Raw genomic sequence first — 20,237 nt, forward strand, 5'->3', positions numbered from 1 at the left:
GCTAAACTATGGAGAGAGCCCACTTCTCCATCAACTGAAGAATGGATAAAGAATATGTGATATATATATACACAATGGAATATTACTCAGCCAACAAAAGAATGAAATATTGCCATTTGCAATGATGTGGATGGAGCTAGAATGTATTCCGCTAAGTGAAATATGTCCCTCAGAGTATGACAAATACCACATGATCTCACTCATGTGGAACTTAAGAAACAAAATACATGAACATATGGAAAAGTGGAATGTAAAAAAAAGGAGAGAGGGAAGCAAGCCATAGGAGACTCTTAATGATAGAGAATGAATTCAGTGTTGATGGAGGAAGGTGGGTGGGGGATCAGCTAGAGGGGTGATGATTATTATGGACGGCACTTTCTATGATGAGCATTGGGTGTTGTATGTAATTGATGAATCACTGAATTTTACTCTAGAAGCCAATATTGCACAGTATGTTAGCTAACTAATATTTAGGTTAAAAAAATTTTTTCTCTTCCTTCTCCTACGGATCTTCCTATTTCTTATGAGAATGAAGGGGGTGGTAAACAGAAGGGGGAATGAACCATGAGAGACTATGGACTCCTGGAAACAAACTGAGGGCTTCAAAGGGGAGGGGGTAGGGGATTGGGATAGGGCGGTGATGGGTATTAAGGAGGGCACATATTGCACGGTGCACTGGGTGTTATATGCAAATAATGAATCATGGAACATTGCATCAAAAACTGGGGATGTACTGTATGGTGACTAATATAACAAAATAAAAATTATTAAAATTCTTTTTTAATTAAAAAATTAATAAAAATAAAGAGAAAAGTTATCACCAAGTCCAAGGTAACCTAAATTTTCTCTTCAGTAATCTTGTGAGAATTTTAGAGTTTTGTTTTTTTACATTTAGGTCTGTGGTTTATTTGGGGTTAATTGTTGGGGGAAAGGTAAGATCTGTCTATCTAGATTCATTTTTTTTTTTTTTTGCATGAGGATGTGCCCTTGTTCCAGCACCATTTGTTGAGAAGACTATCTTTGCTTTGTTGTATTGCCTTTGGTCCTTTGTCAGACATTGATTGACTATATTTATGTTCAAATACAACTTTCAGGTTTTCTATTCTGTTCCATTGATCTGTCTATTCTTTTACCAGTAGCACATTGTTTTGATTACAATAGTTTTATAGGAATTTTTGAAGTCAGATAGTGTCAATACTTCAATTTGTTCTTCACTCCCAATATTGTGTTGGTTTTTCTAGATTTTTTTCGCTCTCTGTATAAACTTAAGCATCACCTTGTTGATATCCAGAAAATAGCTTGCATTGATTTTGAATTGGATTGCATTGAATGTATAGATCAATTTGTGAAGAAATGACCTCTTGATAGTATTTTCTTTCTGTGCCTATACATGTAATATCTCTCCATTAATGTAGATCTTCGATGTCTTTTATTAGTTTTATATTTGTATTCATATAGATCTTATACATATTTTATATACCAGAGTATTTCAGATTTTCTTCTAATGCAAATAATTTTGTCTTCTTAATTTCAAATTCTAATTGTCTACTGTTAGCATGTAAGAAAACAATTGACTTTTGTATATCAACTTTGTATCCTGCAGTTGTGGTATGTAGTTACTTATTAAATCCAACAGATTTTGTTGATTCTTTGGGATTTTCTACACACACAATTGTGCCATGTGTGAACAAAAGTAGTTTTACTACTTTCTTCTCAATATGTATACCTTTTATCTGCTTTTCTTATTTCATTAGCTTGGAATTCCACTATGATTTGAATAGGAGTTGTTACTGATCTTAGAGGGAAAGTATCTAGTTTCTCACCATCAAATACAATGTTAGCTGTAGGATTTTTGCAGATGTTCTTTGTCAAATTGAGAAAGTTCCTGTATAGTTTGTCGAATGTTTTTCTCAAAAATCGATGGAGGTTAGATATTGTCAAATATTTTTTCTGTATCTGTTGTTATGGTCATATGATTTTTATTCTTTAGGTTCTTGATGTGATGACTTACATCAATTGATTTTTGAGTGTTGCACCAGCCTTGCATACATGGAATAAATCCCATGTGGCCCTGTATAATTTTAATATATAATTTATATATAATTTTTTATACCTTGTTGGATTTGAGTTGCTAATATTTTGTTTAGAATTTTTGCATCTGCATTTATGAGAGATACAGATTTGTACATTTCCTTTATTGTAATGTTTTTGTCTGGTATTAGTATCAGGGTAATGCTGGCCTCAGAGAATGAGTTAGGAAATATTCCCTCTGCTTCTATTTTCTGGAAGAGAGTGTGGAACCTGGGATCATTTCTTCCTTAAAACGTCTGGTCAAATTCACCAGTGAACCCATCTGGGCCTAGTGCTTTCTTTTTTGGAAGGCTTTTAATTTACTTATTTAATTCCTTTAATAAATATCAATCTATTCAGATTGCACGATTTCACCTTGTGTGAGTTTTGGAAGATTGTGTCTTTCAAGGAATTGGCTTATTTCTTTTAGGTTATCAAATTTTAGGCCATAGAGTTGTTATTAATACTCCTTTATTATCCTTTTAATATCCATGAGCTCAGTAGTGATGACCCCTCTTTCATTTCTGACATTTTAAATTTAGGTCTTCTCTCTTTCTTACTTAACCTGGCTATAGTCTTATCAATTTTCTTGATGTTTTGTATTAACTGGCTTTTGACTTTATTGATTTTCTCCATGGATTTCCTGTTAATTTTATTGGTTTCCTTAAAAATTGTTATTATTTTTTTTCTTTTGCTTACTCTGGTTGAAATTTGTTCTTCTTTTTCTGGTTTTCTAAGGTGGAATCTTAAATTTTGATTTCAGATTTCTTCTAATATGTGCCTTTCATGCTATAAGCATTTCTGTAAGCATTGCCTTCACTGCATCCACAAATACTAAGTTGCATTTTCTTTGTCATTTAGTTCAAAATACTTTTTAATTTCTCTTAAGAATTCTTCTTTGACCTATGTATCAGTTAGAAATGTGCTGTTTAGGGGCGCCTGGGTGGCACAGCGGTTAAGCGTCTGCCTTCGGCTCAGGGCGTGATCCTGGCGTTGTGGGATCGAGCCCCACATCAGGCTCCTCCGCTATGAGCCTGCTTCTTCCTCTCCCACTCCCCCTGCTTGTGTTCCCTCTCTCGCTGGCTGTCTCTATCTCTGTCGAATAAATAAATAAAATCTTTAAAAAAAAAAGAAATGTGCTGTTTAATCTCTAAGTATTTTGGCAGGTTCCAGCTATTGTTAATTGATTTCTAGTGTTATTTAATCGTGGTCTGAGAGCATACTTTGTATGATTTCTTTTCTTCTAAATTTGTTCAGGCGTATTGTATGTTCCAGAATGTGGTTGATCATAGTGGTTGTTCCGTGTGAACTTGAAAATAAGGTGTATTCTGCTGTCGTTAGAGGAAGGGTTCTACAGATGTTAATTAGATACAGTTGGTTGATGGTGCTATTCAATTCAGTTATGTCTTTACTGATTTTCTGCCTCAATTACTGACAGGAATGTTGAAATTTCCAGCTCTAAATGAGGATTCATCTATTTCTCCTTGCAGTTCTATCAGTATTTGGCCTCACATGTTTTGATGTCTATTATACGTAATAACAGTTGTTATATCTTCTTAGAGAACTGGCCCATTTATCACTATGTTATGCCCCTCTTTTTCCCTGGCAGGTTTTGTTGCTCCGAAGGCTCCTTTTTCTGAGATTAATATAGCTACTCCAGGGGCACCTGGGTGGCTCAGTCGTTAAGCATCTGCCTTCGGCTCAGGGCGTGATCCCGGCGTTCTGGGATCGAGCCCCACATCGGGCTCCTCCGCTGGGAGCCTGCTTCTTCCTCTCCCACTCCCCCTGCTTGTGTTCCCTCTCTCACTGGCTGTCTATCTCTGTCAAATAAATAAAAAAATAAAATCTTTAAAAAAATATATAGCTACTCCAGCTTTCTTTTGATTCCTGCCAGCATGGAATATCTTTCACCATACCTTTATTTTTAGTCTATCTATGTCATTTATATATAAAGTGATGTCTTATGCATAACATATATTTGTCTTTTCTTTTTTATGTATTCTGACAGTTCTGACTTTTAATTGGTGTGTTTGACCATTAGCTGTTAAAGTGATTGATATAGTTGGACAAATATACTGTGTTTGTTATTGTTGGCTACCCTTTGTTTATTTTTTTATCCTCTTAAGTTTTTTTCTGCCTTCTCTTTTTTTTAACTTAAAATTTTATATTATTCCATTTTCTGTCCTCTCCTAGCATATGAATTATACTTTTTTAAAAACTTTCCCTAGTGGTTATTCTCTTTTGCAAAATGCATTTACAATTAATCCATGTGTACTTTCAAATAACATAATGCTGCTTCATGTGTGGCACAGGAACCTTGTAACAGAATATCTCCCTTCAGTCTCATATAATATTGATGTCATTCATTTTACTTTTTAATAATTTCTAATCACCAAATACATTGCTACAATTATTATTTTGGACAAACTCTGATCTGTGAGGTTAGTTAAAAATAAGAAAAAAATGTGATTTTATTTTACCTTCATTTATTCCTTCTCTAGTGCTCTTCTTTTCTTTATGTTGGTATGCATTTCTCATTTATATAGTTTTCCTTCTCCTTGAAGAACTTCTTATAATATTTCTTGGATCACAATTCTACTGGCAATATATTCCTTCAATTTTTGTTCGTTTGAGAAAATCTTTAATTTTTCTTCACTTTTGCAAAATAACCTTTCTGGATACAGAATTCTAAATTTGTGATTTTTCTTTCAATACCTTAAATATCTTACTTTATTCTCTTCTTTTTGCATGCTCTCTTAAGAGAAATTTTATTCTTGCCCCTCTTTAGATAAGGTGTGTTTCTTCTTGCTTCCTTCAAGATTTTCTCTATGTCTTTAACTTCGTGCAGTTTGAATAAGATATGCCTACATGTAGATTTTTTGTATTTATACTGCTGTTGTTCTCTGAGCTTTCTTAATCTTTTGTTGGATACCTGTCTAATTTTGAAAAATTTTTAATCATCACTTTATTTTTTTTACTGATTTTTTATTATGTTATGTTCTTATGATTAATGATTTTTTATTATATTATGTTAGTCACCATACAGTACCTCCCCGGTTTCCGATGTAAGGCTCGATGATTCATTAGTTGTGTATAACACCCAGTGCACCATGCAATACGTGCCCTCCTTAATACCCATCACCGGTCTATCCCATTCCCCCACCCCCCTCCCCTCTGAGGCCCTCAGTTTGTTTCTCATAGTACATAGTTAATCATCACTTTAAGTATTTCTTATATTCCTCTTCTTCTTGTTGTTTTGGTATTCCTAGTATGCCTATCTTACACCTTATATAATTGTCCAACACTTCTTAAATATTTGACTGTATCTTTTTAATTCTTTTTTCTCTTTGCATTTCAGTTTTTGAAGTTTCAATTAACATATCTTCAAGTTCACTGATTCTTTCTGTAGCCTTGTTCAGTCTGTTGATAAGCTCATTCAAGGAATTCTTCATTTCTGCTATTGTTTTTGATTTCCAGCATTTCCTTTGGATTATTTCTTCAAGTTTTCCTATATCCACTCACGTATTCTTGTGTATTGTCCTCTTTTTCAATGAAAGACCTTATTATAATTTCTGGTGTAACAATTCCACCATCCACTATCTCTGCCTTATCTAAGTTTGGTTTTGATGTTTGTGGTTTATCTTCAAATTGGTTTTTGTTGTTGTTGTTACCCTTTTGAGTGCCTAGTACTATTTTGTTTAAAGCTGGGCATGATGTTCCAGATAAAAGGAACTGAGATAAGTAGGCCTTTAGTAGGAGGCTTTATGTTTATATAATTAGGAGTTAGGCTGTGTTTAGTTTGCTGTTAGACTATGCTTAGTTTATTCTAGCTATTGTTCTAAGAGGCCAAAATTCCCTCTGGTATTTTTGTTTCTGTTTTCCCTGTTGTCTTTGGATTTCCTTAGAGAGGTATTCTTTTAAAAAAAGAAAAGATGTATTTATTTGTTAGAGAGAGAAAGAAAGAGAGAGTGCAGGGTGGGGGAGGGGCAGAGGGAGAGAGAGCGAAGCTTAAGCAGACTCTCTGCTGATTGTGGATCCCAACATGGGGCTCCATCTCCTGATCCTGAGATCATGACCTGAGCTGAAAGCAAGAGTCAGACGCTTAACTGACTGAGACACCAGGTGCCCTGAGAGTTATTCTTAAATAACTGATAGTCTGGTACTGGCTGCAGTAACAGGGTTCTGCTTCTAGGCTTCTGCTCTGGTAAGCTCTAATTCTCCATTTTCAACTGTCTATCCAATATTTGAGGCAACTGTTTTCCCTCTGACTTCAGTTCTCTGTTTTTTCTAAGGGGAGTTGTTCATTTTCAACTTGTTCATCATTTTTCCTGTGAGGATGGGTGAGATAACTTTCAAGCTTTTTAATTGTTGGATCAGAAACCAGAAGTTTCACATTGATCACTTTTTATTTCTTGGTTTATAATTCTCTGTCTGTAAAATAAAAGAATAAGATCATTACTTGGTAGCTAAATTCTCCCCTAGCTTTAGCATTCTGTTGAGTCCATAAGCAGTGACTTGCATAAATGATTATGCTGTTATGTGACATTTGCTACCCTTCCTCTACAGGCAGACCTCCAGGTGGACAAGGAGAGGCACAATTTCTTTGAGTCCTCCCTTGATTATGTTTATCAAATCCAGGAAGTTCAGGAGTCCAAGAAGTTCAACATTGTGGAGCCAGTAAGTTCTATCTGTTGATGAATAGTCTAAAAATATTTACCAAATACCAGGTAATCGTGGAGAACTTTGATCATAAAATTGAAATTTCAAAGATGGTGAAGGATATTTAATGCTTAATAATGAATGTCAAGAAAATAAACCACTAGCTTGGATTGTTCTTGCTCTCTTACTAATAATATTTTCTCTCTCTTCCTTATCTCTCCTCTCCCACCTTTCTTTCCTCTCCCATTTTCTCTCCCCCGCAGCTATGATTTTTCTTTCCTTCTCTTTTTTTGCTTCCTTTCTCCTTTTCTCCCTCCTTTGATTTCTCTGTCACCCTTCCTTTTACCTTGTTCTCCACCCTTCATTGCTCTCATGCTTTCATAAAACTTCTAAAGTGCCTATCATATGCCAGTCAATGTTCTAGGAGCTCATGTCCCTTGCACTCAATGTCTTCCTATTGTACTATTTTTACTTCTATCTTCTTCATTTTTTTCTACTTACATCTCCTTGACTATAAAAGGGGTGTGCTTTGATTTGACAACTATGTTGAATTTTAACTCACAGTGCAGAAAAGCTAGAAAAATTATAGGAAAAGCAAAACAAAAATAACAAATTCCCCATACAGAGATAATCACTGTTAATATTTTGGCATTTTCCTCCAAATTTTCTGTGTATTTATTATATTTCTTTCTCTATTTACAGGTGTCTTTGTACTTGTAGATGTGGGTGTATGTACACATGTGTGCAGGTCTGTGTACACATGTATATATTTTGCACGTGAGCATGTATATCTATGTACATGTGTATCTGTCCTCACATTTGTATATATCTTTATATATATGTGTGTGCAACCAAGTGTTTATTCGTTTATACAAAAAACATAATTGAGCTTCTGTTATATGTCAGGCACTATGCTAAACACTAGGTATCCTATAGTGAACAAGACAGACTCTGTCTCTGTCTTTATGAAGACTACACTCTTATTGAGTAGACAGTAGGGAAAGAAGGATACACATAAATAAAACTAATTGTAAGTTATGATAAGGGCTAAAACAAATAACAAGAATGGGTAGCTACTTTAGATTAAGTGGTCAAGGAGGGACTCTGAAAGTATCACTTAAGATAAGTTCTAAAGAAAGGGAGGATGAGCCCACATGAATAATGGGGAAATAATATTACAGACACAGAAAAAAATGCATGTGTATGGTCCTTAAGTTAGGAAAGAATGGTGTGCCTGAGGAATGAAAAGATTAGTGCCTTTAGATACAGGCAATAGAAAAGGAGAGTGGCATGAAATAATGTATGATAAGAAGGCATAGGAATTGTAATCATGGTAAGGAGTTTGGATATTAGTCCAAGTGTAGTGGAAAATCACTGATAAGTGTTAAATAGGATATGACATGAGCTGATTTTATTGTGTGAAGAATGGCTTGGAAGAGAGCAACAGTGGAAGTAAGGAAACCAATTAGGAGGCTACTACAGTAGTCTAGGCAAGAAAAGATGTTGGTTTGGGTTAGATTAGTGAAAGTGGAAACAGAAAAGAATGGCTGGATTAGAGATATATTTTGGCTGTAAAACTGATAGGCTTTGGATGGAGATGTGAGTGGAAAAGAACTCAAGGATGATTCTTTACTTTCTGGCTTGATTGAGTGGGTGGTAGTGTCATTTCCTGAGATGAGAAAGCCTGGAAGAGAAACAGAAAGATTGTGTATATGACAATGTATGTGGTACACACACCCATATACATATGGGTGTGTGTATGTACATAGTTTTTATCTGTGTTTATGTATATGTACATATATATAGTTTGTGTTTATATTGATAATATATGCATATGGTATATCTGTGTGCATATTTATATATACCTACCTGCTTATTTTCTAAAAAGAATAGAGCAATTATTACTACTTCCTGTTATACTTTACTATTGCCAGAATTGAGCATTATTGTTTAAAGGTTTGTATTTCATAGATGGAATCATATTTTCATTGTTTTTATTTCTGTGTATTTAATTATTAATGAGGTTGAATATTTGGAACATTAAAAAATTTTATTGATCATTTGCATGTCTTATTCTGAAACCCCTCTGAAACATTTCTAATTTGAAGATAGGTTCACACTCTTTGAATCTTTTAGCATCAGGACAGTCTTTATTAAGTTACAGAATCCTACTTTACTCATTTATTCACTTATCTATTCAACAAATATTGAATACCTACTCTGTGCCAATTCTGAGGATATAGCGAGAAAATACACAGTGTATTCCCATATGATCCAAACTATGAATGGTTTTATATGCTATCTGGAAAGGATCTGAATGAATACATTTGTTAGTAGTTCTTATTTTCTGGAACTAAGTCTGATGTAAATGTTTAATAAGAGAAGAGTTATGTGTAGACTTGTTCGTATTTCCATGATTACTTTTAGCACTATGCTGGGTATGTGGAATTTCTTTTCTGTGTTTCTTTTTCCTTTATTTGGTAATGAGAAGGTACTGATGATAAAATTATTTGTATACGTTTTCCCTAGGTGTTGGCCTTTCTTCATAGTCTCTTCATTTCCAACAGCCTGACTGTGGAACTCACACAGGATTTCCTCCCATACAAACAGCAGCTCCAGCTCAGTTTGCAGAATGTGAGTTTGCATGTGGGTTTCTTCACCTGTCCCTGCATTCCAATTGGATTTCAGCCCCAATGACCTTGACTGTGAAATCCCAGCTTAGTGTGTTTTAAGCCAATTTGTCAGGACATACTGGTGTGGATCTTAAATATTTTAGTGTGCTTGATCCTCTAGTTTCAACTCTTACCAGTCTTTGAGACTTATTGTTGTTCAAACCTACTTTTCCACCCAGTGACACCTCTATCTAGCCAATAAATATTAAACGTTATTGATTTATTGCATCCCTCCCAGGTCAGAACCCAGCTATGGGCTTGTTTAAGCACAGGTCTTATGCTGCCTCCATGTTGGTCAGTCAAGGCACTTGTGAGTTTTATGACCATGAATGCCCATTTCCTCCTCTCTTCCTTTTCTCACTAATTACTAGAGTTAAATAAATTGTATATAAAGGTCTTATTCACCTTCTTTCTCCTGCTGGTTCTTATAGATGGCCATAGGCACAGCCTTCCCATCTTTGTAACATATATATTTCTTTCTCATTCGTTTATTTAACCCACATTTAATGAACGGTTATTGATACAATACATACTCTGTGCCAGGCATGGACATACCATAATGATGTATATTAGTTTTTCTTTCCTTGGGGAACATACAGTCTCTTGCAGGAAAGAGACAGTGGAACACATCATAATTCCTTGTGATAAGTGTTTCAATAGGATTAAGTCCAAATATTTTAAGGAAGCACATAAAGTGGAACATTTGACTGCCTGGCACAGTTAGAGAAGGTATCACTGAGATAGTGACTTTGGACCAGTTGTTACATTGCATAAAATGTGTAGAGTATTTTTATATGAAAAAGGTTGGTAATAAGGTTGGTAGTGGAAATAAACTTCATCTGGTTGTTTAGGAGGATCCTGACTTATAGTTGTTTTGTTTCTTTCTTTCTGGGTACTCACCTTCACCAGAATGTGAGAGCCTCTGACTTCTATGTATTTATAAAATATTCCTATAACCAGGTTAATCATTTGAATCCTCCTCCAGATAGAACTTGAAAAGTTTGAGTTTAATAACAACCCTTTGTATCTGTGTATATGATGAACTCATTCACAGGATAATCAATAGAGTGAACCCAACAAGATAAGGTAGCTCAGCTCACCTTTCTGACTGATGTAACAGTCTTGAGGCTGGACACTAAGGACCTATCTCTAGTGATTTTCACACCCACATTTCAAACAGTGTTTTGCTATTGTGTTTTAGTTGTATAGTTTTAAATAGATTTCTTCTTACCATTAGCTTTTGTTATTCATGAATATGAAAACATAACTTTTTTATTGACCTGCCTTCAAAGATAACACCTTGTCATGTGTTTTATCCTAACAGCCAGAATTTGATTCAGAGTCAAGTAGGCAGTAACTTTACTTGAGGCAGAGCTTTGAAGTTGCCATGATAATATTATCTTTGGAAACTTTCTTTACAGTTTCCCATCTTATAAAGCAGAGGTTAGTCTGGTGCTCAGAATTCTAAGAACCCCTATTTATTGGCTTATGTGATTCCCATTAGAAAAAGAAAGGTCTCCCAGATGTGTTTTTATGGTTATATTGCTATTTATGTTTCTGTTTTCCTTTTAGTCTTTAGTACTGTTAAACTCCATAAAGTTATTTTCTAGTCACTATGCTATTCAACATTTTTTTGCTTATGGTGTAGCATATTATGCAAACCAAGAAAACTCAGCACCAGATCTGCTTTTTAATAATGATGATGGTAATGATAATTCTGATGATAATGTCTTCACAGACAAGAAATCATTTCTCCAGTACCCGGGAAGAGATGGAAGAACTTAAAAAACGGATGAAAGAAGCTCCTCAGACATGCAAACTTCCAGGACAGCCTACAATCGAAGGCTATCTCTATACACAAGAGAAATGTGTGTGGGAATACAAGAATACCCACTGGGTTTAAGTAGGCTAGCACCTACTGCCACTTGGCCTTTCCAAACTCCAGGCACCCATATCGTTCACAGACCCCTGACAACTACACCTCTTTGGAGAACAGTGTGGAAATCGTGACCAAAAAAAAAAAAAAAAAAAAAGGAAGGAGAAATTGGAGGGGGAGGTTAAGCATTTGTCTTACAAAGACTCTGGGATGATAAGATCTAAGGAGGCAGAAAAATAATATAATATAATATTTATTACACCTACTATGTACCTGGCATGTTGCTTTAAATATACTATCTCATTTAATCTTTAAAACCACTTATCATACCCATTTTACTTGAGGCCACTGAGGCTTAGAAAGATCACTAGTTGAATGTTACCCAACTATCAAGTATAAAGCCTAAGAGTAAACTCAGTTCTATGAATTGCCGAAACCTATGCTCGTATCACTACACCCTATACCTTCCACTGCCTTAGGAGCACAAGGTTGCTCTTAAAGCACTAAACAATAACCATTGTGATTTCAGTGGGCAAGACAGTTGTTCATTGCTAACCAAGGAACACGGGTTAACTTATCCTTTCACTGAATATCGCAGAAGATTCAAGCCTTCCTACCTACTAAATTACATTATGAAAACCTGTATGTGCTCTTTGATTTCCCTTATGAACTATGACCCAATGCTCCCAAAGCTTGTGATTTCAGCCCTGCCCAGAATGATCATAACTGGGAAGAAGAGGCAAAAGAGGCTGCTCAGATGTTACCAGTGGCGAAAACTACTGCAATTCACAAAGCATGACATTAAGCAGTGATATTATCATCTTTTCTTCTCTTAGAGAAATTAACTTTTGATAGTATTCAAAGATATGTTCTTCCACCTTTCAGGTTTATTTCTTCAAGTCTGCATTGCAGAATTTCTCAATCTCAGTGCAGTTGACATTTTGGGCTGGGTAGTTCTTTGTTCTGGGAGGGTCATGTACGTTATAGGATACTTAGCAGCATCTATGGTCTGTCCTCACTTTATTCTAATAGCACCCCATAGGTGTGACAACCTAAAATGTCTCCAGACATTGCCAAATATCTCTTGTGAGGCAAAATTGCCCTTGGTTGAGAACTACTGCTATATTATAAAAGATATGGGAATAATGATTTTGTAATCTTGGCTCTAATGTCAACTAGCTACATGGTCCTTCTGTGCCCCAGTTTTCTAATTTGTCAAATGGATATGACGTTGCTATTCAGTTGAATGTTCACTGAGAATCCTTTTGCCAGACAATATGCAGTGCATTGGGGATTTAAAAAAATGAACCAATCTTGGTTTTTGCCTTCAAGAAGTTCACAGTCTGATGAGGAAGACAGACAACTATATCAAGAATTATAAGGAAATGTGTTGAGCACTGCATTTGGGGTATATATCTAAGGGCTTCACTGAGGAAGCAATGTTTGAATTAGAACTTGAATTATGAGTGGAGGTTTGATAGGCAAAAAAAGGGGGAAAGAAAAATTCCAGGTATATAGCATTGCATGTTACTCAGGCACAAAGGTGTGTGAGGATGTAGTTTATTTGCAGGGTCTTAGTTTGTCTTAGCCCTGGATTATGCCCTGGATTACACCTGCCATCCTGATGTAATTATTAATAGTGACCCATTCACTCTTAAGTATGTATTGAATTTGGACTAAAAATATATAGACACCTATGTATTTGGTAACTGAAAGTAATTCAATCAGACAGGATCATAGAGGGTGGCAAAAGACAAAGTAGGAAAGGTAAATATGATCATATTATGAAGAGTTTTGTGGGTCAACCTGAGGTTAGAGACAGTGGGAAAGCCATGCATGATTTTAAAGAAAAAGGATATAAATAGAGATATGTATTTTAAAAAAATATTCCTTTAGCTAAAGAATGGAGAATGGACTAGAAGGGAGTGATCAGAGATGGGAGAAATCAGGCCACTGGTCATAATTAATTAGAGAAATGGTGAATTTTTATTTTGTTTGAAATAGATCATAAAACATTACAAGTAATTCAGCAATAGGGTCCTGAACTAATTCAGTTCTAAAAGGGATGGAGAGGAGGCAGCAGCTGCAGGAGGGACATGTGGGTAATAGAATGAGCAGAACCCAACCACCAATCATATGGGACAAGTTACAGGGAAGAAGAAGCAGAAGATTACACGTGTTTCCAGCTCATACAATAGGATGAGTAGTAGAAGCATTTAGAAGGGACGTGGCAAGAAGAGTTATTTGGAGCAAGCTAGAGCAGATGTGGAAAGCATTTGATGAGGGAAAGGATCTCTATATGTGCTGGTTGCTAGCCCTGCAGGGTTGGAATTCAGGGGGAAGTTTAGAGCTAGATCTGAAGCCCTATGACTATGAAGAGCAGACTACACCTATACCACTTCCATCTTAGGAATGTATTGACCATACAGCCAAATGGGTATAGTCTGTCAGCTCACTTTTGCCTATCATTGTAGGGGCTTTGGGAATATCCTGGGTGAAATATTACTGCCAGTATGAGAAGGAGACCAAAACGCTCACCATGACACCTATGGAGCAGAAGCCAGGTGCTAAACAGGTCAGTTCTTTTGTGTGCCTTATTTTTTGAAATTCATCTGTGACTGCATCTCAGAAAAGAGTGTATCTTGACTTAGTGTCAAAGAATCAAGTCCATCACTGTCATGTGAAGCCATGACTGTATGTTCCTTTTGACCTAAGTTTGCATTGGACCAGATACTACTCAGTATAGTGAAATATATCTGTTAATTATGTCAAGCCTTCTGAAATGCCTGTACTTTTTCAGATCATTTATTAAATTATTACAAGTGCTTGTCACATTGTATAAGAAAATTTGCAAGAATGTGGATGAATTACAGGAGGATAGTGTTACTTGCTTCTAAGAAGTCTCTACTTCTTAGGATTCTTAGGATTCCTTTAAATAGCAAGTGTTTAAAATATCATTTTCCAAAAGTCCTTGTTTAGAGAAGTATGTCTGTTTCCTAAAGTTGGAATAACCTATACCCCATAGTCTGTGTAATGTTCAGATATATTTAAGCAGGTAATGCCTCTTCTTCTGTCCTCCAAAACTTCCCCTATCCCCTAAAATGTCAAGATGAGTTTAACACACTAAGAAAATAGTTACTTAACCTGGAAGAACCTAATCTTGTACATTACAAACTATACTTTACTTATTGTATTATATTATATTATATATTATATATATATAGTCCATTCTCCATTCTTTAGCTAAAAGAATATTTTTAAATACATATCTCTATATCCTTTTTCTTTAAAACCATGCATATATATATATATATATACATATATATATACATATATATATATATATATGTATATATATATATATATATATGATCACACAGCCAAAAATTTTTATTCTTTCATCTCACTTTTGCCTACCTTTGTAGAGGTTTTGGAAATTCTCTCTCTCTCTCTCTTTCGGGTTTACTAAGATAAAAGCTTATAGATTGGCTGTTCATATTCTAAAAGTAGTTTAATGTGTCCCTGAAACTGTCTCTTAGACTGGGTCTTAAGGCATGATTTTTAAGGATTTCTATTCTTTACAAATTGTTTACAGAGTAAAACAAGGTTCATTTGTTAGCACTAAACCTTGGTGGTGCGAGAAGACCCAATTTTGGTAGGCAGAAATTTAGAGAAAAATTGGGCCAATTTGCTTTCCATGGAGGATCTCTCTTGTATGGCTTGTTCACAGAAAATTAGAGAGCACTGAGATTTGGTGTCAGGCGATTGAAAACTGCCTTTTTTGTCTTTAACCAAAAATTGTATCACTCAGCTTTGAATGTGTGTTGGAGATGGAATACACCTCTAATGAAGTGTACCAAATGGGGTTTCCAGAACCCTCATCCATGCTTCTATATGGGCCAGTTACTCATTTCTGACTCCAAAACTCTTCTTAGTTTCCAGTCTGTTAATTACCAAAGTACCTTTCAATGTGACTTCAATAAATTTGTCTTGTGTTCTACCACAATATTTTTTCCATTTCTGTCACAAATTAGCTGATGCATCTTACTTTCTAGTGCTTATACGCACCGTCCTGGAGTTTTTTCCTTTTCTTTTCCTACACACGTTAACTGTCCCAAAAAGTAAGCTGATTTAGGCCCTTTCTCTCCTGCTCAGGTACCTACTGCAAAGCTCAACGCAGATGCAGTACATACCACTTTCATATCCTCCTAGGAGATGAGCACAAGCTCTCCTTTTAGTTTTTCTTTCCTTCTTCCCTTTTCGTTGAGTGGCAGCTTGTAAAATTGCAGTAGTGTCAGCCTAAGCAGTTTTAATATGGGATTCCTTATGGAGTAGAAAGAGGAACTTGGTTCTCTATTTAGAAAGAAGGGAAGGTAAAGTAGTACCTTGAGTTTCCCTAAAATGAAGTTGGAAGTGATTTCTTGTCAGTTCTCTCAGTTCCTATTACTGGTTTGCGTTTTAGAAAGGTAAGTAATACAAGTAAGCGAGACTATGATAACACCTTAAAATCCACTATTTATTGAACATCTATCGTGTGCCAGGCACTGAGCTAGACACTTTTGGCATGTGTCTCATTTACTTTCCCAGTAGTCGTGTCAAGTATTAATAGTTCAATTTGAAGATGGAGGAATTAGGCCTCTTTCTGACTATGGTATTTACCAGTGTTGCCTACTATTTCAGCCTATCAACTTCCATTTGTGTTGTCCTGCTCACTTAATAGGTTGTCTTCCCATATTCTGTTTTATAAGATCCCCATTATTTCCCTGTCAGGCAGTTGTGGTAAGAGGAAAGAGTGCTGTATTTTGACTTTCAACAACTGGGTTTAAATCCTAGCTCTGTGACCTAGGAGCTTTTTGACCCCAAGTACATTACATAATGTTACTCAGTATCATTTTCCTCATCAGAAAAATGGCAAGAATGATACTGTAGTTCATAAAAATTTCCTAGCCACTAACTCTTTCCTAGATTCTAGAGATATAAAGATAAATAAGATGCTGCCCTTGTCCTTGAGTTCTCAGTCAGTTGGGGAAATAAGGCACAAAAGCAGGAAGCTTTAGTATAATGTGTAAAACACATAGTGAGCAGTGTATGGGATTGGGGAAGAATTTTGGAGGAAATGAAAGCTGAACTGCACTTTGTAGAACAATTAAGAGTTGAGGCAGACCAGGAATATAGATAGTCATTGCAGGTGGAAGAAGCATTATTTGCAGTTTTGGAGTCATGAGAGTTCTGACATGTGTGAAATGAGAGCACTTCTGCATGGATGGGGCATAAAACAGATGGAGGAGTAATAGAGAGGGCCGAGGCCCCTGAGCTATGATGCCTCTGAATCTGAGGGAGTTGAGAGTTTAAAGAGGGAGGCTGAGTATATGATGCTGTTAATTACTGCCATCTCGAAAGACTAGTAATACCCCTCAGTATTGGGGTAAAGAAGGCAGATTGAAGGTTGAATTTAGAGTTGAGTTTTTATAGTATAGGGGCAGCAAAAGGATAGGCCTGAAAGGGGGTTGAGTGTGCCAATAAGAAAGAAGTATTGTTTGATCTGTTGGATCAACTGTATAGGCCAGTTCGGATGGCATAGTACCTAGACCCAGATCTGCACTTGGGAAGTGTTTCTGAATTCCTGGCAGCAAGGTGGTCAGCATTTTCCCCATTTAATAGATTGTGAAGTTAAGATTCAGAGAAGAAAATGATTTGCCCTGGGTTGTAAGCTAGTAAATAGCATAACTGAGACAAAACCCCAGGTTTTAAACTTCCTAGTTTATTACTATTTCCACTATGTCGACTCGGGTGACTTTGGTTATGCCATTTTACCTCTCTGAGCTTCACTTCTTTCTAAGGGTTATTATGAAGAAAATTGGTTTAAAGATACCTAGCATAATGTGTGGCAAATGGTAGGTAATTGATAAATGTTACTTCTCTTTCGTATACCACATTGTCTCTGTTGAGATGATAGAGGGAAACTGAACAATGTGGGATTGGGAAATTTTAATCTGTGGACACAGTGGAGTTCAGTGGCCTTATTAAGTGCCCATAAGACTAAGGTGGGCTACACTATTCTGCATATATGAAATATCAAATGGAACTTTGAGTAATATATAAATTTGCTCATTTTCTCTACTCCTGCCCTATCTTTGGAGAGATTGCTTTTGTGATTCCTGTCTTCCTGAAGAGTCCAGAGGTGGGGAATGAAAATATTTCTCTCCCCTCATCCATCTGCCAATTTAATGGAAGGAGGGTGACATAAAGCCACTTCCAACCTGGAGGTTTTATGAAAATTTTATTTGGTACACTTAATGCCATTTGGTCAGCCCATTTGTCCTACATTCCCCTTATATTATGTATAATGAGCTTCCTGTTTAATCTACCATGCTTGGAAAAGAGTACTGACTTACCCTGAGCATTTTGTCCTGGTCTCAACGATTAATTGTTGGAGCAAGAAGAAACCATCTGCGGCAAATACTGTTTGAAGGGACAAGGTTCTTTTTTTTTTAAAATAATAATAATTTTTTATTATATTATGTTAGTCACCATACAGTACATCCCCAGTTTTTGATGTAAAGTTCCATGATTCATTACTTGCGTGTAACACCCAGTGTGTAGGGGCAAGGTTCTCAGTGAGGCTAAACATTACTCCTGCTGCCCTGACAGATGCCTTCCAAGTGGCTGAGGCTACTGCAGGAGGCAGAAGAAACTTCTGTGCATTTTTTTTTCAAATTGGCTATTAATCCTTCTCTTATATCAGGGGCCTTTGGACTTAACCCTGAAGTACTGCGTGAGGAGGAAGACAGAGTCTATCGACAAAAGGTTCTGTTTTGATATAGAAACTAATGAAAGGTAAGCTGTGCTAGTATGAATTGGTAATGTCTTCACGTGCCAGGTGCTGAGCCTGAGTAGATCTTTTATTTTCGTCTATTATCTCTTGTGATGAAAATGAGCAAATCTATTCGTGACAGTATTGTCTTGGCTCTTCTGCCTGCTGTTCACAGGAATCCCTGTTAGACCTGGCCCAGAGCTGGTTCTCCCTGTGGAAGGTTCAGTCATCTTTGCCTCACCTGCTCTAGGTAGAATAAGTCACTCCTAGGATTTAATTTGCTGTCAGATATGCAATGGTCAACATTTGGTGATGCCACAGGGATGAGATAACAAAACTCATTCTTTTATTTTTTTGTGGTGTCAAGTTTTTATTTAAATTCCAGTTAGTTAACGTATAGTATAATAGTAGTTTCAGGAGTAGAATTTAGTGATTCATCACTTACAGGCAACACCCAGTGCTCATTACAAGTGCCCTCCTTAATGCCCATCACCCATTTAACCCACCCTCCCACCTCCTCTCCAGCAACCCCAGTTTGTTCTCTATAGTTAAGAGTCTGTTTCCTGGTTTGCCTTTTTTCCCCCTATGTTCATCGGTTTCATTTCTTTAATTCTACAAGAGTGAAATCATACAGTATTTGTCTTTCTCTGACTTATTTCACTTGGCATAATATACTCCAGCTCCATCCACGTTGTTGCAAATGGCAAGATTTCATTCTTTTTTATGGGTGGGTAATATTCCATTGTGCATGTGCCCGCACGTGTGTGTGTGTGCGTGCGTGTGTGTGTGTGTGTACACAGTATCTTCTTTATCCATTCATCAGTTGATGGACATTTGGGCTCTTTCCATCATTTGGCTATTGTTGATAATGCTGGTATAAACATCAGAGTGCATGTATTCCTTCAAATCAGTATTTTTGTATCCTTTGGGTAAATACCTAGTAGTATAACTGCTGGGTCATAGGGTAGTTCTATTTTTACCTTTTTGAAGAACCTCCATACGGTTTTCCAGAATGGCTGCACCACTTTGCATTCCCAACAGCACTATGAGGGGGTTCCACATCCTTGCCAACACATGTTGTTTCCTGTGTTGTTAATTTTAGCCATTCTGACAGGTGTGAGGTGGTATCTCATTGTGGTTTTGATTTGTATTTGCCTGATGGCAAGTGATATGGAGCATATTTTCATGTGTTTGTTCGCCTTCTGTATGTCTTCTTTGGAAAAATATCTATTCATATTTTCTGCCCATTTTTTAATTGGATTATTTGTTTTTTGGGTGTTGAGTTTGATGAGTTCTTTATAGACTTTGGATACTAACCCTTTATCAGATATGTCATTTGCAAATATCTTCTCCCATTCAGCAAAACTCATTCTTTTATCTCCTCATAAAATATACAAGAACAAGTGAATTGGAACACATTTTAAGGGGAGATAGAAGGGATGGAGGATGGTAGTGGTATTGGGGAGTCTTTTCCCCCCACTTGGTACAAACATGATATAGACTTCCCCTACTTTGCAGGTAAACTAGAAATAGTTTTCAACTTTCTGATTTCAGCTAAGGCTTTCAGACTTTGTACTTTGTTGCATTCGTTTCTTTCCAGTGTCCTCTTTTTGTTTTCTGGACCTGGACAGTTTTATCAGAGGTGAATTTAACCTTGAAATTTTGAAATGAGAGCATTTGGAGTTACTTTGGAGAAGAGCATATTGTGTAGTTGAGAGGTTGATCAAAATTTAGTGAACAAATGTTTGTACATGTTATTTCAGCCTATCATTTCTATGTATTAGGTACCACGTAGTTGAATAGAACTTAACAAAACGGTCAGATTCCTAGAAAGGGACTTAAAGGTTGAATTACAATATCATATGAACAAAACTATTGATGACTGGAATCATAAAGATTATACTAAGAGATGAGGACACTTTTTTTTTTTTTAGTCTGGAAATATGTAAAAAGTCCTTTTCCCCATTTGAAATTTCTGTTTGTTAATCCATATGATTTCGTTGTTAAAAGTGGATGGTCCTGACCAAAGATGGTTGTGATAGTAAACATCATTACTGGTAACCATACAGCTGTCACTCATTTTTCCAACAGCTTCAGGCCTAGTTGGAAGGGGGGAACTATACTCCTATTTATTGCAGAAAATGAC

At 36.2% G+C, this 20,237-nt stretch overlaps 1 protein-coding gene across 7 annotated transcripts in view; it reads left to right on the forward strand.

The window, feature by feature from the left end:
- OPHN1 (oligophrenin 1) overlaps positions 1-20,237 on the forward strand; it is a 521,428-nt gene that overhangs the window by 292,404 nt on the left and 208,787 nt on the right. For all 7 annotated transcript variants that reach the window (XM_045795443.2, XM_045795441.2, XM_045795445.2 and 4 more), the window contains 5 exons: positions 6,637-6,747; positions 9,259-9,363; positions 11,140-11,269; positions 13,752-13,852; positions 18,023-18,114. In XM_045795443.2, coding sequence (XP_045651399.1) covers positions 6,637-6,747; positions 9,259-9,363; positions 11,140-11,269; positions 13,752-13,852; positions 18,023-18,114 — 539 coding nt within the window. The remainder of the gene's footprint in view (positions 1-6,636; positions 6,748-9,258; positions 9,364-11,139; positions 11,270-13,751; positions 13,853-18,022; positions 18,115-20,237) is intronic.

This window comes from Ursus americanus, chromosome X (genome assembly GCF_024610735.1).
Source record: "Ursus americanus isolate L20-20 chromosome X, mUrsAme1.1.p, whole genome shotgun sequence".
NCBI lineage: Eukaryota > Metazoa > Chordata > Mammalia > Carnivora > Ursidae > Ursus > Ursus americanus.